Source organism: Calidris pugnax, unplaced genomic scaffold, assembly GCF_001431845.1.
Source record: "Calidris pugnax isolate Ruff unplaced genomic scaffold, ASM143184v1 scaffold21, whole genome shotgun sequence".
NCBI lineage: Eukaryota > Metazoa > Chordata > Aves > Charadriiformes > Scolopacidae > Calidris > Calidris pugnax.
This window is the reverse complement of record NW_015090770.1, coordinates 4737604-4760227: the sequence shown is the minus strand read 5'-3', so window position 1 is coordinate 4760227 and position 22624 is coordinate 4737604. Positions and strand designations below refer to the sequence as shown.

The window sequence follows — 22624 nt, the reverse complement described above, 5'->3', positions numbered from 1 at the left end:
ACGTCAGGTGAGTGTGGTAACCACTAGGCTTTGACTGCTGTGTGGTTTCTTCACACTCATATTTCCCCACTCCCCCCAGATCACAACTTTTGCTCCAGTGAAGAAGACAGACAAAGGTCAAAAGCCTGCCTTTTTCCTTTCTCCAGCCTTTCCTGGGACTGCTCATGACCTGTCTAGAGCCAGCCACTGCTGTGCCCTTGGTTTTGGGGTGTTTCGTATGCGTTTCTACCAAAACTCTGTAACTCGTTATTTCACAGTAATCAAGGATGTTATGTTGCCACAACGAGTATGCTTTTCTGATCGGTTGACATCTGCCCTGTAATCTATGAGTGACAGAGGAATTCAGATGAAAGAAGTTCACCTTATGCGATGTGCCGTTGTGTGTTGCAGGAGCATCTGACAGACCTGAAAGAAGATCTAGATAAGGATGAATGTAAACAGGAGCCTGAGGTTATTTATGAGACGAACTGTCACTGGGAAGGGTGCACAAAGGAATATGACACTCAAGAGCAGCTCGTCCATGTGAGTAATGGTTGGGAGGAAACCCCAGCGATAAATTTGGGTTTCTGTGCACTTGTCCTCATTTTTTATCACTAGCTGCTGTACAGCCAGAGCTCACTCTGGGACCTACTAAAGGTGCAAATCAGAGATACAGTGTGTAAACACTGCCAAAGCAGGTCACTGCTCCCCAAGGAGTTTAGCTGCAGGAAGCATCTCATAGATTATTTGATGTTGCTCTCTCCTCAGCTGCTGATGCTGCAGTTTCGGTCTCCCTCATGCACGGCCCAGTGTGAGAAGTCTCCGTGCAAAGGACCTGATCAGAAAATGGGGAAGGGGGCTGGGCTCTTCCCTCTTCCCTGGCCGTGTTCACTGAGCCTCCCCATGCACTTACACCAGCTACGGGCCAGGGATGGTCCATACTGTCTTCAGTCCCTGTCCAGGCCTTTGAAAGCCTTTTATGCTGCTGTGACATGAGCTGTAGGCCCATATCACTTAGGGGCTGTTGACCTGCTCAGCTAATCCCTCCCACAAAAATAGAGCACTTCCAGAGTTTGGAGACATGCTCCGGTGTCTCCATCAGGGCCTGAAATAGAGAAACTGGGTTGATTTTTTTTAAAATTGGGAAATAGGGCTTCCGTAATCACAGTGATGTCCCCGAAACAGTGTCAAAACTGTTCCCTGAAGGATCCCCAAACCAAGTCATTAATCAGATTTTCAGTTCTAATTAATTCCAAGAACCTTTTGTGTGCTTTGCTTCACCTGGGAATCCACCTTTTGTTTTCCTTTGGCTTTTGGGGTTGACAAATCCCTCAAACTCAGAGCAATTCCCAGTGAAATCAGACATGGTCTGTGTCTGAGTCCCACCCCAGCACCCTTCCAGTTCGTATTTTGGGTCTGTCTTTTGAGCTGCACGTATCTGAAGAAAGCCCAGAGCTATTGGGAATTCACAAGCCCCAGCAAAATGCTGGACTGAGCAAATTTTGTGACTGGAGCAGCTATCTTCTCCCTTCCCTTCGGCTTTGTGCTGCCTTGTGCCCCTGGCTCCAAGCCTGCCAGGGGCCACCCACATGTAAGTCACTTGTAGCCCTCATTCTGAAGTCTCATGTCTGTTCTCACTCTTTTTTATAGATCTTCATTTTAGTTATGTTCAGATGCCACCAAGCAGGCGTTGGTCTCCATTTCCCCAAGCGTTTCCACACAAACATTATCTTTGTGCAGAGGGACCATGATAGTCTTGGGCATGTGTTCTTTTTCCATCTAAGGCTACCACCTGCCCACCTCTGCCAGAAGTCAGTGGTTCAGTGCAGCAAGTCCTTGAGTACAGACAGATTTGGAAATGGTTTTCAGGGCCAAATGAGTGATAAAGTGTTTAATGGGCTGCACGTTGCATGCCATGGGATGTTACTTTTCTGGGGTTAAACCACAGCAGTCCTGTTGGATGGGCTGGGCTCACATTTGTAGGGCAGTATTTGTGTATTTCCCTCTCAGATGTAAGAAAAACTCTTTAACTCTGCCCAGAGCAAAGTGCAGGGCAAACCCAGGCAGCTCAGCACAATTTATTTCTAGAGAAAACCCAAAGAAAAATATTTGACAGAATGTCCAAGATTTTCCTAAATTCGGAAGGTTATAAAAACGGAGGCTTCTGTACTATGATTACTAGCAACATGGGGTTGTGGATTTGGGATGCCCAAAATACACATGCAAATGAAATACAGATGTCGTGGGCCAACTTCTGAGAAGGAGGCATCCCACCATGCATGGATAAGCTCTAGTTTGTGTGCAGAACAAAGTACCTGGGCGTGCAGAGTCCGTTCTCCACACACAGTGGGCAATGTGCTTGTGGAAGAAGTGCGTGTCAACGGGGAGCAGCAGGAATGAGGACTTATTTTTTCAAGCACCACTGCTGCTCTTAGCCTTGAAGGTCACACTCACAATTTGAGAGACGCCCAAGCAAAGCCTCCAGCCAGGTGGGGGTTTGATGGGGGCTATGGAGCCATAGCTGAAGTGTAGTGAGTAGTGCAACTGCTCCTCCCTCATGTGATGGGAAGCAGATGTTGCCCAGACAGTGAGTTTATAAGCCTGAAGGGGACCTACAGTCCCCCTGCCGTAACTGTGTCTTCCTCTGGCCCAAGCAGGACCCAGCAGGAGAGCCTGTGCATTCCCTGACTCCTAGCACTGCCTTGTGTAGTCTTGGTTGCAAGTCAGACTCCCACACAAACAGGGCCGGGAGATGTATCTTCCCAGCCTGGTCTGGATGTGGTTTAGTGCATCCACGGGTCTCTTGAGAGGCTTACTAGATTTCCACCATCTGAGGCTAAAATCTCACACTGATGCTATGTTATAAAACCAGAACTGTAGGCAGCTGAGCTCCAAAGCCATACAAAACCTCTCCCAAACCCAGCCCCTCCTGACAGTACACAGCTTTGGCTCTTGGTGTTTACCCATGGTGCCTAACGGACCAGCTGATCTCCACACACCTTCTTGCCCCTGGGTAGACCTGGTGCCCCAAGGAGCAGTTTCCTGTCTCCAGGACTGGGCCACGGCATGAAAAATGCCGGGGCTGGATTTGGCTGTGACCATGAAGGCCAGTGACTGTTTTAATGTGTTTCTGTGTCCTCGTGCTGCCTCACCACCAAGAAAAAGTCTCATCCTGAACCATAACATGTGTGCCTGGCCTTGGCCAGGGGGACGAAGGCGGGGGTTGGAAAAAAATCTCAGCACAAAAAAACAAAACCCAAACCCAAAGTGGTTTATTTTAGGATTTCCTGTCAGTGAATGTCTGCTGAAAACACAGGAGCGAGGACAGGCATTATTTTTGGCAGCAAGACCCCATTCAGAGAGACAAGGCTGCCGCGGGAACGGCGCTGCCGACGGGCTGGTCTCCGGCTCTGTTTATTTTCGGCAGGGCTTCATCTGCCCCAGACTGGGAAAAAGCGACCCTTGTCTTCCTCCCAGGGTGGATGAAGGCACCGTTCTGGGTCTGGCTTTTCAACACCCTGGTGCAAGATTTTATGGACCTGAGTAATTAGCAGTAATTGAGGCTGCCGAGCTCTCCTTGGTGCATAGCTCGCAGATGCTGTCATTTCCTGCCAGCCGCCAGCGCTGGACGGCAGGTGGATGTCTCAGGGTCGGCGTACAGGCCGGCGTGCAGGCAGCCTTGTCTTCTCCTCTCCTCTGTCCTCCAGCAGCTCCCCAGAAAAGGGTCCCAGCTGCGTAAATGAGGCACAGGAGGGTTCGACGGAGACAAAAATGACTCTGTCATCCTCCCCAACAGCGGCATCAGGCAGCTCGGGAGACACTGAGAGGGCTCCTCTCTCCCTGGCACCATGGGTCGCCATTGGTTTTGCAAACCTCCCGTTTGTGGCTGCTTTGGACCCAGTGCCTTCTCCTGCAGGACACACCAGACCGCAGTGCTGGCTCTCGTGTCCCTGTTGTTATCTGTGCACCTGGATCCCAGGTGCAATGCCTGACCACAAGCAGTGGGGAGGGAACGGCTGGCTTTCGGAGCACCGTGTATGCTTTGCTGGCATCAGCTCTTCCAAGATTGACCTGTTTCTCCCTTCTCTCCTACCAGCATATCAACAATGATCACATCCATGGGGAGAAGAAGGAGTTTGTCTGCCGCTGGCAGGACTGCACGAGGGAGCAGAAACCCTTCAAGGCTCAGTACATGTTGGTGGTGCACATGCGAAGGCACACCGGAGAGAAGCCACACAAGTGCACGGTGAGCTGGCAGGGACATGTGGTGCATCTCACCTTGGCAAGTGGGACACTGGACTTTGGTGGTCACACAGACGTGTGTGCAGATGCAAGCATGGCTTCAAGCAGGGCTCTCCCAGCTCAGGGCCAGTCCAGCTCTTTGTGTCTGGGTTGTAGGTACTTGCAGGTTGAATCCTGGGGACAAGACACCACAGTGTGGGGCACCACCTAACGCGGGTCACGGTTAACTCAGCATCTTCCAGTACTGCTGCTGGGGCTGCAAGTTTCCCTCACCCACATACCCAAGTGTGCACACAAACCTCCTTCCAGCCTGGGGAGCTGGGCAAACACCTCCTGCCTCTGCTCTCTTAATCCAGAGATGAGATCAACCTTTGGGTGTTTAAACCCCAAGAAGAGCTCAGTCCCCAGATCTCCTGCATGCAAGGAGCACTGTGCCTAGTGTTAAACATTGCCTGAGGAAGAGCTTGGGATGCTATTTTGTGTCTCAGCCCTGTGGGTGCAGGCTCATCTAACACATTGGGAGAGCAGTGCTCACCTCCTCCTCAGCTTTGAGATATCAAAGCCTGTATCTGCTCTCACACATGGAGTCTCCCACCACACTGCTTGCTGACATGGGGCAGTGAAGGATGCCTTGATGGGAGGCACAAGGAGTTCGGTGGCTCTGGCCACTAGGTGTTCACCATCTCTTTCCACATATGCTTCATTCCTTTTTCCTCCCAACAGTCCATCCCTGTCTTTTGATATCCTTTGCTCCCTGCCTTCTCCTGCTAGTTTTTCATACCTCCTCCGCTGTCAGCATTATGCCATTCCTCTCCCCAGAGTCTCAGGAATGAGTCTTTCTGCTCAGCAGATGTCTGAGCCCTCCTCCCGTATCTTCCTCCTCTTCTGCCCCATTAGTCACTTCCAGCCCTGCTCCCTCTCTGGCTCTGCCCCAGCTCCTGCTTACAAATATTAGGATATGTATGATTTGCTTGCTGCATGACTCCTTTATCAATCTTCCAGCCCTGTGTTCATTTAATTTAGAGCATAAGCTCCCCGGGGCACAGGGCCATGTCCTTTGTTTTAATCTTCTAAAGCACTTTGCCCAGTTGTAGTGCTTTACCAATCTTCCTTAAAAGTATCAAGGAATATTGATCGTCAGTGTGCTACAAAGTGAGCAGTGAGGGAAAGTCTAGCCCTGCCCATGCAGGTAGAGGGACTTAAAAGACAAAAAAGCAGCAGGGACTGCATCCTCTTCAGTGCTGTAATGGAGCAGGAAAAAGCACCCCTGCACAATCCTTCCTCTTTCAAGCCTCGGTTGTGTTGCACTGGAGCAGAGGAAAGTCTGTGTGTGTTCGAGTCTCAAGTCCTCCTCTGCCTGCTGGAGAACTGCAGTCCCCCCATGTGTGATTTGTCACAGCAACTCTCTCCGAACTGAAGTACCACCAGTTTCCAATTGCCTGGGATACATGGCAGCTCTGGGTGCCTTTCTGTGGCAGAGCATTCCATGTCCAAATCTGGCAGTGATTTTTCAAAGCGCCATTTGTTTCAGACAAGAAGTTTGTGGTGTACATAAAGCTACAGATGAGCCCAATTGCAGCCTGGGATTCGGTCAAGGATTATTTCAACAGATGACAGCCAGAACTCCCACTGACATAATCAAATCCACGCGTAAGAGTGGGAACAAATGCTTTGAACATGCACAGGCTGCTTTGCTGAGAAGCTCTTATTTGAAAATGTGGCCTCAGTACTTTTGGTCTTAATAACTGCATTTTTGTGTCAGTATCCAGCAAAACCAGAATGGACACATGAGTTGCCTCGTGCTGAGTTCCCTTTGTTTTCCAGCAAATGGAATGATGTCTTTCAATAACCATAAGTGACTTGAGTTGTAATGGACTGTTTGCACAGGGCAAGAGAAGAAAGGAATACGCTGTGTTACCTCAAAGTTGCAGCATGTTCTATGGGCCAAATGGGCTAATGAAAGTTGTCTGAGGAAGGGGAACTGGATCCATCTCACCCTGACAAAGCTGTGGAAGGAATCAGCTCTTTCGAGATGCTTCTATTGTCTTTGAAAAATGTGGATATCTCAAGAAAGCAGGGCAAGTTTGCCTTATATCCACCATCCCTATGGCAGACCTTTAGCAGTGCAGGCGAGTCCTGTGCCCGTGGAGCACAAGGAGACGGGTAATGTTGCTATTGCACACAGCAGGCTTGGGCTTCTGCCCAAAAGGGCAGACATCTCTGGGCACATGGAACCGCTCCGCTGCCCACAGGGAAATCAGACACAGAGCTGTGGCACGACCTGTCCTGCTGCGACACCCGTTTCTTCACTGGCCAAGACTCAAACACAGCGATGTTAAGTCCTGTCACATCTGGACTGAAGCTGTAGAGACGTTTAAGTGATCTGACTAAAATACAACACCTTGCAGCTTGCATACATTACAACGGAAGAGGCTGCTTATTGAAATTTAAAGTCTGTTTTAAGATGTTTGCATAGGAAGTGCAGCATGGGCTTTACAATACTCCCATCAGAACAGCAGTGCAGCATTTAGCTAGAATTTGGAAGGGAGTCTTGCATTCCTTAAAACCTATTCCAGTGTTTGTATTTGTTTTTTCAAAGAACATTTAAGACAGCCTCCTTCATTTGAGGTGAAATCCTCCCATGCCACTGACGGGGCAGGTGCAGGGAGAAGTCTCCGGCCCAGCCAGAGTGGAGGGCGGCAGGACTTACATCACCCGAAGCCTCACCATGTCTCCCAAGCTGCTCCTTCTCGTTGTGTGGGCAGCTGGTTTCCTCCCAGGAGGAAGGTTCCTGGCCTGTTTTGTCATCCAAAAATCCATCTGTCTTCAAGACTGAGAGTCTTGTTTTTTAAACTGTTAATGTCAGACGGCCTGACCACAGCATCCTCCGAGAGTAGACCCAAGCTGTAATTTGGGAAACTTCAAAGCTTGCTAGCTTTTTGCTTGTGTGTAGAGAATGGTCTGGCCTTTCCAGCGCTGGTGCTAGTGAAGTTGCTGGGCTGGTCAAACTGTCAAGAAGCTGTCAGTTCTCTGGGTGGGAAGGAGAGGGCCTCTGTTTCGGAGTGTGTTACTTGCAGAGGGATGGCAGGAGGGGCTAAGAGAGCCCTGGGAGGAGTGGAGAGGTGTTCAGCCCTGCTGGAAAAAAGAGTCTCTTGTTGAAATGTCAGGTGGGTACCCGACAAGGAGCAGCACCTTAAATATGAGTCACTGCTGAAACTCTCAGCCTGCCTAGGGAAGTGAATTCTCCCAACAAAGTAGATGTTGTTCCCTAAAACACAAGCCCTTTAAAGGCAAGAAAAAAAGGAAGAATGAGAAACAGATGAGAAGGGTTTAGGCAGGGGAAAATCAAATTTTTCTGGTTAATTAATCACTCCTCTTGTGTTTTTTTATTTTAGTTTGAGGGTTGCTCCAAAGCCTATTCCCGCCTGGAGAACTTAAAGACACACCTGAGGTCCCATACTGGAGAAAAACCCTATGTCTGTGAACACGAAGGCTGCAATAAAGCCTTTTCCAATGCCTCGGACAGAGCCAAGCACCAGAACAGGACACATTCCAATGAGGTAAGCCTGGGCTCACCACAGCTCAATGGAGGAATTTTTTTTTTTTAATTTTGCTGACAATAAACATACACTTTACACGCTGGACTCATGTAAAAAGAAACCTAGTGTAATGAGAGGTTTTTCTTATTTTTTAATGGGATTTATTTTGCTGGAGAGCCAGACCACATTAGCTTTATATTTATGAAAGTCATGTTTGAAATCATAAACAGATGTTAAAGTATGCAAACTTTTTAATCAGCTTTGGAAATTAAAGCAAGCATTTTCCAAATTTATAATTTTTAATAGCGCAAATAGGATTGTACAGTTGTGCATGTGGTATTTAATGTTACTGTGGAGCAGACTTGCAGTAGTATAACAGCTACCCTGGATCCTGACGCTCTGGAAATAACACTCCCTCCATCGTTTGATGTACAATGATAGAGCACAATGCAATGCTTTGTTAACCTTGGCTAATTAAGATCCACTATTAGTAGTTGGGGAGCAGAGGAAATTGCCTTTATTGTAACGCATGTGATGGTCTGTTGCAATCAACCACGGCCGACGATTGAAATTTATATTACCACTAATTAGCTGACAGGGGAACTAAAAACAACACTCCAAAGTTCTAATAGTGTTTGCAGCCATGAAGAATTCAGTCTGCAGCCTAATTTGCAACAGTTAAATATAGACTATTGGAGAATGGAACGCAATTGCCACAGATGACAGCTTTTTGAAATGATGCTGTGTCTACAAAGGGCTTGTTCGGAGTATTTCTCTCTCTGGCATAATATCAGTCAGTGATAACCAAAGCTCTGTAGGTTTCAGAGACTCTGTTGGAGTCAGAATAAGGACTCAAAGTCTAGGATACCCTTTCATGCTGTGTGATGCTGAGATGGACCCAATGAATGACCTGGATCCCAGAGTTATTTGAATTGGTTTGGGTATGAACCCAAATATTAGCATTGTCCTTCACCAGTGAGCCACTTCTCCAGCAGGACACAGGTTAAAATTAACCCATATCCACACTGGGACTCAGTAGTTTGAGCTTGATTTAAGGCTACACTGACCTTGGGGCCAAGGCAACCTGCATTCCCAGTAACTGGCGTTTGACTAAAACATCATTTGCTCTCTGTTAAAGCTTCTTCCCCAGAAAAGTAGGCAGTCCTGATTTAATCTCACATTTCAGGTATTAGAAGCTACTTGTTTTCCAGCCCTGGGTGTTTTTTCTGCCTTCCTCCAGTGCTGGATCCAATGTCCCTTTTGTTGTTGCTATTAACACCTCACTCATAGAATCATAGAATCGTCTAGGTTGGAAGGGACCTTAAAGATCATCTAGTCCAACCATCATCCTAACTCTGACAAAAAAATAAATAACAGTCCCCATGTTCTTTCTCAAGTCACCCAAGCCACTGAAGATTCCCATTACTTCGGTATTTTTTCCTGTCCTTAAATCAAGTTTGCATCTCTCTTCCATCCCTAAGGATTCTCATGTGGATGGATCAAGACTGCTGGTACAACTTTCAGTGCTGGGTACAGACTCGATCTGCCCAGTTTGTGCACACTGAAGCAGTATGTGAGCTACTTTTTGCCCATAGATCATTTGAGCTCGTATGCCTAGACCTTTTCCAGGATCCCTCTTAGGCAGGCCAGAGTTTCCCTTCTGTTGGGCCAGCTGGTGTCCCGTGTTCTTACATGTGGAATTTTGGCTTTGGCTGTCTTATTAAATGTCATTTCTTTGATGGGTTCAGTTTCCCAAGTGATCCAGATCAGGAGCTGCACTGGATCTGGGATGACTCCTTACTTCGTCTGAGCAGAGCTTGGACACACTTGAAGGTCTGCTTCTTTGGGTTCCCATTGTGCAAGAAGGTGAGGCTGTAGGGCAGGAGCCTCCAACTCCTTGTCTATGGTGGACTCTGATCTAATATCCTGATGCTTGGCACAGGCTGCATCCAACAACACAAATTAAAGACTTGGATAACAGATATCCTCTGCTGTTACTTCGCCTGGAGGATGCTAAAGCCTTCTCAGGTGCAGAAATAGCGTAGCCAGTAGTGGAGGATTTGTACCAGACCAGCTGAGCCTTACCAAGGGAATTACATGGCACTGCATGATCTTACATTTTGTGATCATGCTCACTCCCAAATTGCTGTTCAACCCTCCTTGATGCAACACAGGCATGCACCAAGACTTATTGGACATCTGTAGGCTACATATAATGGCGCTCTGGGCCATATATTTGACACTCTCTTTTTGAGAAACATATAACATGATCCTTTGCAACAGATGACATTCCTCATGGCAAAGCTCATTGCATTGGGCAGAAGACCCAGATGAGGGTCCTGCAACTAGTTGAGGCCATGACCAATGGGTTAGCAAACTGCATTGAGACCTTGGCTCTCAAAACCACATAGATGCAAAGCAGGAGTTTGTGGCCACGAATATTTCCCATTACCCATTGGTAACTCTATTGTGGTTCCTAGATACCTACTAAATATTTTCCTCTGCTTGCAGTGTTTATGTGGGGTAGACCACAGTTTCAGAATTAGTCATTCATGTCTCCTCTAAGGGGGAAGTTCCAGATTCCCTGTATTTGTCTCCATCGTTGTGTGACAGGATGTAGGTGTATGGTCCAAACATGCTGAAGTTCAAGACTGGGAATATATTACTACACTGGTGGTTGTTTGATTGTTGAAATACACTACTTCATTTTAAACTTTCAGTGACTATTTGAATGCCTTTGAGGCATACCTTCAAAGTTACTCCTGGGAAAAGGGCATTCATCCTGTGACCACTCTCCAGTGCATACACACGTGTGGCGTGAGCCAACCAAAGGCTCAGAGTGACATTTTCTCCAATTCAAGCTAAACAAGGGAAAAATGCAGAAATTCAGTTCTGCTGAGTGCCTGGGGAGTTCTCCAGCTCTCCCACTCTAGGGAGTATCATGCTGTATGTTTATGGGAGTAGGAGGGAGGCACCTGAGATATCTAAATTGTTGACTTCACTAGGGCCTACACTGCGTTAGATGTCAGAATCTGGATAACCCAAGGGATACATGAAGACATGCCAACAGAACAGCAGTTTTGCTCAGTTCAGATGCAGGAGATATGGCCTGATGAAGAGGATGGCCATACCCCATTAGGTGGAGTGTCTGCTGCCTAAGTAACAGTGATCTTATTACCCTAATTACTGGTGTCTGAAAAATCAGAACTATTGGGCCTAAAGAATCTTTATAAAAACTCCTTTAACTGGTTTATGTAGGGGTTTTTAGCATGTGTTCTGTTCTTTAGAATAGGTCTTAATAGCAGCAATAATATTTCTATAACGCCTCATCCAAAAGGTTGCATGAGGTTTATAAATAAACTATTTTACTTTTTGTGCTTTGGTTTACCCAGCTTTAAAATGTATTAAATATTTACCTCAGTGGGGTGTTACGAGGATTTAGTTTGTTCAAGTGATGTGCCAAGATCAGTCAGGAAGCATTCTTTTGAATAAAAAACAGACTTTCAGTGTTTTTCATGTGATGATACTGGCTTTCTCCAAAGAATATATATACTCCCCTGTATTTTTTCACTTAAGCTTCTGGATGAAATTACAAAACAGATTAAAAAAGAAGAATAGGAATGGTCATTTTGGGTAGCCTTCAAACAACCTCTATCTGTTTCTTCTCATGGATCTGTCCTAGTGCGTTGGCAGAAAAATACTTAGAGTAGCTGTGAGGCTGAAAGCGGAACTTGTGATGAATTCAGAGCTTCCAGCGCAGCAGCACCAGCTCAAACAACTGCAGCGCTAATACACTTTGGAATTGGAAACTCAATAAAAAAAAAAAAGTTAAAAGACGAAAAGTATCTGTTTGCTGACTTCTGTTTTCAGAAGCATGGCTTCAGCCTTGTTTTCCTGTGGCAATCAATGATTCATGAATTCGGGACTAGAGTGCTATCGTCTGAAAAAAACATTGCATGCCTGTGGTTTGTTTTGCACAATAACAGATTTCAAGGTGACAGGTGCTGGAGTGGTATGATAGATTGGGTAGGGTGAATCCAGCCTGGCTTGGTTCCACTGGAATTCCGTCAGCCAGAAGGTCTCAGACATTTTCTCGGTGTAGACCCCACCTTAGCAGAGAGAATGTGTTATGGCCAGTCCCCTACATCACCTCCCTCCCATCCATAATCAGGAAACATTCCTGTGGCCACCCAAGCAAATACATACATGGGAAAGTAATATTAGGAAAGTATTTCATGAATTCTTAGCTGTCTCTTAATCCAGAAACTGAAAACAAGGAGTTTAGCCAACATCAAATGACTGGCCAGGTCTGTCTGGATCAGCAGCAGCCCATATATCACATCTTAGAGATCTCAGTCTTACAGAATCCTGCGGAGCAGATGCTCCACATTTTGCTGCTGCCAGCCACTTTGCTCATTGTATTTTCTTGGTCCATACACTGTACCTGGAATATCTGGACTTGTTCTAAATATAACCTAAGATTTGCTTATATTGACAGAAACCCTACGTCTGTAAAATCCCTGGCTGCACGAAGCGGTACACGGACCCTAGCTCCCTCAGGAAACACGTCAAGACCGTGCACGGGCCTGATGCCCACGTCACGAAGAAGCAGCGCAATGATGTTCACCCGAGGCCACCTCCGCTCAAGGAAAATGGGGACAATGAGGCAAGCGCCAAGCAGAGCAGCAAGGTTTCAGAGGAGAGCCCCGAGGCCAACAGCACCACGAGGAGCATGGAGGATTGCTTACAAGTCAAAACGATAAAAACGGAGAATTCTGTGGTAAGAGCAGTTGCTCTTGGCAGAAAATACGCGGTCCCTAATTTCTCTGAAGCAATGGGGGCATGAAGCATTTGCATGCTATTTAACCTCTCCAAGCAGTTGCCCTTCACCTGCCAACACCCTAAGAGTTCAAGTCCAGAGATGAAACTGGAGGTCAGGGCACAGCCCAGAGCATTTTGCACCTTCCTACCCACCATCACAAATTCTTGTAGTCATGGGGGCCTGGTGGTGCCCGGTGTTGAGCTTGGCCTCCCTGTGCTGTGAAAGTGGGTAAAACTCAAGAGTGTTGTGGTCAGATGAGCTTGACCTACCTCACAATTTTAAATTGAGCAACAACCATAGGACACAGATTGACGAACACTTCTTGGAGCAGAAATCCTGTCTTAAACAGTCTTTTTTCTCCTCTTCTTCCCTGCACCCTTCCCTGTTTTTCCTTCCAGGCTGCTGCTGCACAGCAGTTTTGCCGGCACAACTTTGTTGTGGGCTGCCTGATGAAGCCAGTGATGATAAAAGTAGCTGGTTTATTTTTGTTGGGTTCCTTAAAGCAAGTTCAGTTCCTCGGTCTTGTCCATCATACACAGAAGCACAGAATCACTGGGGCTGGCAGGGACCTCTTGAGATCATCTAGCCCAACCTCACTGCTCAAGCATGGTCAGCTAGACCAGATTGCTCAAGAGTACACGAGTTCAATACAAAACTCCCAGCTGCCACAGAAAATTGTAGTGGGATGGTGGAACAGGGATGTGAAACCAGGAATTAACATGGGAGTGAGGCTGTCATCCACAGACTACAGGCTTGCAGTCAACCAGGATCATGTTTTACAACCCCATGTAACAAGCCACCAGTTGAAGCAAAGACCATTTATCAGCCTTCTGGCCATTACATCAGCTCCACAGTAGGCAGAAGTGTGGTCGATGGTGCTAACGAGGTGTGTACAGCAATGGGTCCAAACACATTCAAGCCTCTTCCGCCCCATGCAGGGAGCCCATCTGCTCCTAAGCACACCATTGCTGCTGGAGGAGGTGGAGCATCACGACACATGAGTCACTTTTGCCATCTGATGTATCTCTTTACCTTCATAGCCAAAGTTCTGGTCTGCTGCTCTGCTTCAGAGTCGGGCAGGGTATGCCTAGGTACAGCAGAAAAGACCTTCACCTGCAAAGGAGAGTGTTCACATAGTCCCCAGACTTCTCACTAGAGCTGAAGCACTGTGAGCTCCAAAATATGTATTTTTCTTGATTTGAATCCAGGCTAAAAAGGTTGTTGTTTCTGTGAAACAATATGCCCTGGAGCTATAAAGATTTTCTAAAAAACATTAAGGGATGCGTTAGGTAGGAAGGAATTGAGAATTTTCACATCCGAAGTATCTATAATTGACTAAAGGAACATTTTTACTGTGATGAGGCTCTGTATCGGGTTACAAAAACTGAGTGTGAGAACCACTGGACAAAATGACCTCTCTCCAGTACTCTTCCTCTGTGTGTTTTGGGTTTTTTTCTGTGAAAACACGGACACAATCACTGCTCTCCATCCCATTTCTCCTGAAGGTGTGGGGTTGTTTTCCTAGGGCTGTGCACTCCCAGGGTTGCAGCCAAGCTGGCTGGCTGGCGGCAGGGCCATGGGTCAGATGTTCCTCTCTGCTCTCCTTGTCCAGCGCCGTGTACATAACTTGTGCACGTCTAACGGGCGGCATCTGACCTGGCAGGCCCATGTCCAACTCCTGTTTCCTGGTTGAGGTCAGAGTGGTGGGAAGGATGAGATACTTCACTGGTTCCCATCACTCCCAGGTCCCTTGTTTTGACCCATCTTTGAGTCTCATCCAAAACCCATGGAGAGGGGTGGGGTTTTTATCTGGGGCCACAAAGAGGGAAGGCAGGGAAGAGGGGGTGCAGGAGAGGGGAAGTTGTTGGTGATTTGTGTTGTGTTCTGCACTCCCCTCTTCCTCCTTTTACTAACATGGTCCTTTCTGTTAATGCTATCTTTGTCCTAACAACCTGTTCTTTATTCCCACTTACCCTTCCTTACTCTACCTTCCTAAGGACAGTCGGTACTAAGGTGAGCAAAGAAATCCTTTATATTAAAATAGCTGTATAAAGCATGGTGTCTTTGAGACCTCCTGTCTCCAGCTAACCCCTGTGGGGTGGACAGGGAGGCCTGCGGAGCAATGGGGAGGGACAGGGGATATTTGCTTGAGTGCAGAAGGGGAGAGGACTCAGTGCCTGAGGACTCCCTTTGCCTCCTTTCTTCCAACATCAAAACTCGCCATTAAATCCTGGGACTGCAACCTCCATCATCCAGATTGAAGGGCAGTGAGGCCACCAGAGCCAGTTAGCCCTGCCCATGAGGGCTGCTAAGGAGCAAAGTAGAACACTGCACCACCCTGCACTCCCACCTTGGCCTGAGGCAAAATACATTGCCTTTTCAGCACTCCCATTTCTGACAGTTGCTGGAGCATGGGCCTGGAGCAGAGAAACCAGGCATCCTGTCTGGTAGCAGCAACAGCTACCTCAAAGCATGTTCAGACCATTCAGTGTCTGCTGCAAGCAAACTACTCAATGTGAAATGCAATTCCTAATGTAAATAAAATAAATATTTATGGTGCTTATCTGCCTTATCTGCAAGTGGGGGGTTGCAAACAGTGAACCAGGTTTTTATCTGGCTGGGAAGTTTGTCAGCTAACCTAATTATATGTTAGGGTATTTTAAAGACAGAAATATGTTGTGTCTGAAATACTTAGGCCTTGATCCTATGTTAGATAAACCAGTGCTTGCTGCAATATACCTTGCAAAATCAGGTAATGTGCTGCTTTTCTTCAAGAAACATCCATCTCTAATTTTTTGGAGGAACAGCATCTAGTTTCTCTCCATCTTCCAGTTGAACGTTCCACAGTTTTTCCAGCTGTGTGATGCTGCCCTGCCCTCCCCTTCTAAGTAAGGTACCCCTGCCCTCTTTAGAGCTGAGATCTTGCAGCAGGGAAGGGTAACAAGAGGGGAGAGCCTGGGATAGGGCCAAATATGTGGTGCCCACTGGGGATGTTGGGTTCCTCCTTTCTTTCCACCCATGTTTCCACCTGCCCAACTCCTCCTCTTTTCCTTCTCCAAGATGTGTCAGTCCAGTCCTGGTGGCCAGTCGTCATGCAGCAGTGAGCCGTCACCCCTTGGCAGCACCAACAACAATGACAGTGGAGTAGAAATGAACATGCACAGCGGCGGAAGTCTGGGAGATCTGACGGCGTTGGATGACAACGCTCCTGTTGTGGACTCAACAGTCTCATCTGGTAATTCGACAGTCAGCCTGCAGCTAAGGAAACACATGACGACGATGCAACGACTTGAACAGCTCAAGAAAGAGAAACTCAAGACAGTTAAGGATTCCTGCTCATGGGTGAACCCAGCTCCACAAGCCAGAAACACCAAGCTGCCTCCCATCTCAGGAAACGGTAAGCTCTAGGCCTGTAGGAAACCTCACAGAGTTTGACTCTGGTTTCATAACCAAGAGTCTGCCCTGGAGGAGGATCATTTCTTATTGTCTCTGAGTCAGCCCTTGCTGAATAGAGATGTCAGGTAAAATGGAAGGCCTGGGTGTAAACACAGCCATCTGGTGATGTGCAGCAGTAACCCAGATGCTGTAACAGTGCTACAGAGCTAGAAAGGACACAGAAACGATGGTGTCCTTCTTGTTCCTGGGTTTGCCCCAGGAGCTAGCCATAGCTGTCTTCACTGTCCCGGTGGCAGCCGCAAGACTGCTTGGGTTTGTTCCAGCCATAACAATTCCTCAAGGGCTGATGTGCCACCAGGGAGATTGCTGGAGTGCAGCAGCAATATAGACAAGCTCTTCATCCTTGATATTGCTCTGACAGGCCTTTTGTCACTTTGAGAGCTCCTGGCTATTGCCTACAGCTTCATATGCTAGTTTTCTGCTGGTTAGGGATTCCTCATAAAGGCCTCATTATAATCCCTTCAGATCTTCTCTAACTTTCCCAGGAAGTCCCAAGGCAAAGGGCCTGGGTTGTACTATACCTTAGGGTTTAGTATATTAGAGCTGCTTGGTTTACTCTGGGAAGAGCCTTTGAGTATCAACTTTTGGGCGCTCAGCCTCCTATCCCTGAGTGATGTGCATCTGTCCCAGGGAGCAGCTGTGGTTGTAGCTACGTGCTGTCCCCATGGCACTGTTCACACCAGTCCTACTTTTTTCCAACATGGAAGCACTTCCTCAGCAGCTGAGCGTCAGTGGGGTACACATTGCAAAGAATGCTGCAGCAGAGACTTCTTGTCTTCTCTCTTCGTCCTTCTTGCTCTTTGTGCGTGGACACAGAGCTGGAGATGAAGCTTCAAATTCACTGGCAGCAAATTCATTATTTTTCCTGTAAAGTATTTGGGGGTGGCTCTGTGCGTCTGTATTCTGGCACCAAGAACACTGCCAAGTGAAATTTCTCTGCTAACCAAACCTTTTCCTCTTCTGCAACCTTTTTCTTAGGCTCTATTCTAGAAAATAGTGGTGGTTCTTCTGCTACGCTGCCTAATCCCAGGATAATGGAGCTGTCTGTCAATGAGGTTACGATGCTGAACCAACTCAACGAGCGCCGTGACAGTACGACAAGCACTATCAGCTCCGCCTACACCGTCAGCCGCAGATCATCAGGGATCTCCCCATACTTCTCCAGCCGCCGTTCCAGCGAGGCTTCTCAGCTCGGGCACCGTCCCAACAACACGAGCTCTGCTGACTCCTATGACCCAATTTCGACGGATGCGTCCCGTCGGTCAAGCGAGGCAAGCCAGTGCAGTGGGATGCCGGGTCTGCTGAACCTCACGCCAGCTCAGCACTACAGGCTGAAAGCCAAGTATGCTGCTGCCACAGGGGGCCCTCCTCCGACTCCCCTGCCGAACATGGAGAGGATGACCTTGAAGAACAGGATCTCACTTATGGATGGACCAGACCCCACCTTGCCCTCCATCCGCCTCCCACCAGGTCCCAGGCGTTGCAGTGATGGTAACACCTATGGCTACCCGTCAGCTGCAGCATTTCCCCACGAGGTGCCGGGCAACTGCACCAGGCGGGCGAGTGACCCGGTGAGGAGACCTGCTGGAGAGCCCCAGGCCCTCCCACGAGTTCACCGCTTCAACAGCACCAACAGCATGAACCCCTTCCATCCTCCACAGGACAGGAGGAACTTCAGCCTCCAGAGCTATGGTCGCTCAGACGGGAGCCTCCCCCGGCACACCTATTCACCTCGGCCACTGAGCATCAGCGAAAACATTGCCATGGAAGCCATGTCCGGGGAGGCAGAGGTGCCCGTTGGAGATGATGACATTATGCTGCCAGATGATGTGGTGCAGTACATCAAATCCCAGAGCAATGGGACAGCAGCCGAGAGCACTTCCATGGGGTACAACAATGAGATGGCGAGCTTCCAGGGAAGTGGGAAGCTGCAGCCTCCAGCCTTGCCTGGCCAGCGCAGGATGGCAGTGGCTGAGGCGAGCATGAGCCAGTTAGGACCCATGATGACAGAGTGTCCCATGAGTTTTGATGCTTCCTCAGACATGAATAAAAATAACATGCCCGTCCAGTGGAACGAAGTCAGCTCGGGTACGGTTGATATGATGTCCAACCAGTCGAAGCAGCAGTTTTCGCAGGGGAACTTAGCGGTCGTCCAGCAGAAGCAGAACTTTGGTCAGTACCAGAACTACAACCAGCAGCAGATGCAGCTGCCAGAGAACAATATGAACGTAACACAGCAGAGCTTTATGCAAAGAAATGTGGGCATGGATGGGCAGAGGCTGAACTGTATGCAGCTGCGGCAGCAGCCGATGAGCCTAGGCCCCGGTATGAACCCTGATCTGGGCTTGCACACAGGGTATAACCAACCTCATCAGATGCTGAGCCCCAGTGCAATCAGTGGCAACCCCAATCAGATCTCTCCTTCTTGTAGCAACATGGCAGCAAAGTCTGGACCCCACCTTCACCCTCAGCAAATGGACATGGCGACTGACCCTTCTTTAATGGTTGGCAGCAACAGTGAGCGCACGATGATGGGCCAGGTCATGCACGATCCAAGTCAGCAGAACTACTCATCTCAGCCGACCCACCTGAACTTCCCCATGGCTCAGGAGGCCTATCATCAGCCCGTCATGACCTCCAACCAGCCCAGCTTTGAGCCTCAGCAGAGCATGATGGGCTCAGCCACGCAGGTGTATCCATCCGGCATGGTCCAGCCTCGTCCTCCTCCGGAGCCGAGCCCGGCCAACAGATCCCGAAGCCTCCGCACCGTCCAGCAGCTGGGCTACATGAGAACTCCCCACCCGCCAAACACCATCAGCCCGGGCCAGGAGGCGGCGGAGGCCGCGCATAAAAGAACCAGCGACATGTTGCCGGCGCCGGCCCAACAGTGCACAGACGGCACGAGGGACAACAATTTGATGTACTATTATGGCCAAATCCACATGTACGAACAGAACAGCAGCTTCGATAATCAGGCGGACTGCCGGGTGAGACAGCAGCAGTGCGCACTGAACGGCAAGCCGCCCGCCCTGCCCTCCCCAGGGGCCAACCAGGTGTCCAGCACGGTGGACTCGCAAGGCCTTGAGCCACCCCAGATAGATTTTGACGCCATCATGGACGATGGGGACCATTCGAGCCTGATGTCGGGAACCCTGAGCCCCAGCATCCTGCAGAACCTCTCCCAGAATTCCTCTCGCCTGACGACTCCACGAAACTCTCTCACACTGCCCACCATTCCCGCGGGAATAAGCAATATGGCGATAGGCGACATGAGCTCCATGCTAACCACGCTGGCGGAAGAGAGTAAATTTCTGAACATGATGTCATAACAGTAAAGCACAAGGCCTTAGCGCTATCCAAGGGGCTGTGTGTGAAGCAGTTTGATGAATGTGCTTTTCAAAAATAATCTGTTTCAATAGAGTAGACCTTTTTTTTTTTTTTAATAAGTATTAAATACATTAAAGGGATTCAAAATGAAAATTTTAAAAAGTTTCTGTACAGAACTATGTAAACTATATCCAGGCAGTTCAGCACCTTGTGGGTGCACTTCTAGTGTTATTTTTTGGCTTGGTTACCCAGAGCACTGAACAATATCACCACCAAGCTAGGAGACTGCATGAGCGTGGTTAGAGATGAAACCCTCCCTCCCCGGCAGCCCTGTAAATACCACTCCCCATCATTTTCCGTTAGGTACGTTGGCAAAAAATTCCATTTTTGACCCACCCCAGAAAGAAATGGGAGGATGCGGTTTTGATCAGAATAAAAGCCATACTATGTATTCTGCTCTGATGAGAGTAGGCTTTAGTTACGTCTCCAAACAAGCCCTCTGCCAGCAGTATTGTTTTATACCATAAATACCTTTGTACCTTGCAAAGAGCGTTGATTCCAAACGGCTTCTCAGCAAAGTGCCTTACCCTGCTTTCGTGTTAAGTAGCCAAGGCCTCTCTTCCTTTAAAAATCAAATATAGTGTATTGCCAGAAGCGTATATAAAATGTACATTTATAAAAACATAGTGGTGTTTCTGAGAAAACATTGGAAAGACACATTGATGAGACACATAAAAGGTGAATGCACACTTTGATCAGATGTGTTTACAACGTGGTTTATATCATGTGCAGAGTGGAGCAGAGGCCTGGGAACAGCAATCACTGGGAAATAATCCCCCGTGGCAGGAAGGCTCCGGCGTGCAGACTGACACACGCGCATAACTTTGCGCCCTCTGAGCGCAGCGACTTTCTGCAGGAGCATCTTTCATGTCAGGTTTCTGAAGCTCACATTACCATATCCCCGTGCGGCTTTGCAGCGCCTTCTCTTTCTGTTGGGTTTTCCACGCTAAGGTGCTCACATTCAAAAAGTGGTGATGATGGAGAGGGTCTTATGAACCTTCCAGCCCAGTCTGCTCTGTGGCAGCATTGTGGGAGCTGGTTTGTCTGTCCAGGGTTCATCTGTGTCATAAGCGTGAGCTAATACACCCTGCCAGCAGGCTTGTTGGCATGTACCCAGCACTGCATTAACATGTCCCACAGCTTTGGCCAGCATGAAAAGAGCTGCTGTATCCAAAAAACATACCAGGGACAACCCAGGGCGTCAGCTTGGCTGGTGCTTTGTGCTACTCTTTGTACCCAGCCTTGTGCAATTCAGTGCTGCACCTGCAGCCTACAGCATAGGCAAATAACTGGATAGTCTCAAAGCAGGTATTTGAGTCAAAATAGTAGCTCAGTCAGTGAGAATCTCTTGGAAACATCCTTGGGAAGAGATGGGAGGAGCAGGGCCTCCCGAAGCCAAATCCTCCACTAAAATATCACTGCTTATAATAAAAATTGGCTGTTTCCACACCAGTCCCACCTGGCACTTAAGTCAATCTTTGTTGCATTATTTATTTTTACTGTCGTTAGACAAAAGGATAAAAGTGGTGGGGTGCATGCACTTGGGCAGGAGGCCTTGCTTAATTTCTGATTGCGTTGGATAAGGACAGCTCTCCTCATCCTGTTCCCATAGCACCATATACTTTGTACCCAGTATGTCGAACAGCAAGGGACAAATGTGACTTCCCCCCAAGTTCTCATAGTTTGACCGGACAAGCATCTGCAGAGCTTCACTCTCTCCTTCCCATCTGCCCTCTGCCCCTCATATCGATGTGATGTTCTCATCTGTGTCCAACTCCGACCCCTGCATGGGATACGGGTGGCTCTATAAGGAGCTTTCTGGTATCCCTGCCTTCCTTTTGCACAAACAGATGTCAGGCTCTCTGTTCCCAGCATGACTGAAACTAGCATGAAAATGCCACATGTTACCTTCAGGCAAACTTTGTGATCTCAGATACACCAGCAGCCGTGCTTGGCCGTGGTGGGTTGGGACAGTCCTGCTGCCAGGTAGCCCTGGGTACGGCCGGTGCAGGCAGGAGCTGCTCAGCATCCTGTGGTCTCACCCGTCCTCATCCCAAATGCAGAGGGTGTGCACAGGACACTCTTCACCCCTTGAGGCCCCCATGGCTCCTGCTGATGTCCAGGGTGCATGAGGACAGGAAAGCAAAGCAAGGTGCCTGGCTGTTTATTTGTGTCTCCTGTGAAAGTTGTGTTGAAAGGGATTGTTTTATAGTCCGCTGTATATATTCTCCTGCAGTTACTGACCTTGCCCTTGCCTTTGCATTTACGAAAAGAGGGCAGTACATATTTTAGGACATTGTATGTTGTCCTTGGATGCTTGGAGTACAACTGGGCATCCCTTGTGCAGAGATGGATCAGGCTTTTGTGTGTCCTTCAACTGCTAACCTGTTTTTTTCAACAGCTGCATAGGGCAACAATGGCTACTGAGTCCCTCTTCACAGATATCTCGTTAGCAAAAGATCAAATACAAAAGCAAAACCAAATCTCCAATGACTTGAGATTTCTCAGACTTTCCAGTGGTGGTCTTCCTTCATTTACTGAAAAAGTATTATAATAACCATTCCAGCACTGTATATATTATGTATAGAAGACATCATTACTAAAAGTACTGTAGGTGAATTGTTCTGTCAAATTTATATCTTAAGAACATTTTTAGCTGTTTTCTACATCATAAGAACGGAGGTAACATGCTGAACCTGTATATAAACCTTTTGTACATTAAAAAGTAATTTATTTCATAATTCCTTTTGCCTGTTAATGCCTTTTATTGGTAATGGTGGTTGGTCTTGGTTTGTCATTGTCACATCAACACAGTCGATCGGACTCTGGCAGTGCTTAGGGACACCTGCGGAGGAGCTAGATGTGCCTGTGAAAGTCACTGCCTTGCCTTGAAGAACTCCCAATCAACAGTGGGATGAAGGTGGCAGAAAGAGAGACAGTGAAGCCGGGGTGCTGCTGCAACCACCACCATGCTGCCCAGGTGGCTTTCATTGGCCTCTTGGCAGAGGTGATTTGAAGGAGGATGACAGTGCAGCAGGCACAGCACAGGAGAAGGGCTCAAAGCATGGGCCGGAGAAATTTGGCAACCAGAAGATTCATGGCAAAATGGTTTTTTAACCATCTTTGTCAGTGTCCAAAAGGAGACAGATCATGTTATGGGCCATGACAACAATTAGTTGAATATTGAGTTTGAAGAAAG

At 48.1% G+C, this 22624-nt stretch overlaps 1 protein-coding gene across 2 annotated transcripts in view; it reads left to right on the top strand.

Moving 5' to 3' along the window:
* Positions 1-22166, top strand: part of GLI2 (GLI family zinc finger 2) — a 208085-nt gene extending 185919 nt beyond the window's left edge. Inside the window, exons 9-14 of one of the 2 annotated variants that reach the window (XM_014940183.1) lie at positions 391-522; positions 4076-4225; positions 7617-7781; positions 12259-12540; positions 15643-15979; positions 17017-22166. In XM_014940183.1, the coding sequence (XP_014795669.1) occupies positions 391-522; positions 4076-4225; positions 7617-7781; positions 12259-12540; positions 15643-15979; positions 17017-19367 (3417 nt within the window). In that variant the 3' untranslated portion in view covers positions 19368-22166. The remainder of the gene's footprint in view (positions 1-390; positions 523-4075; positions 4226-7616; positions 7782-12258; positions 12541-15642; positions 15980-17016) is intronic. The other variant, XM_014940173.1, reaches the window with a different exon arrangement.
* The last annotated feature ends 458 nt before the right edge of the window (positions 22167-22624 follow it).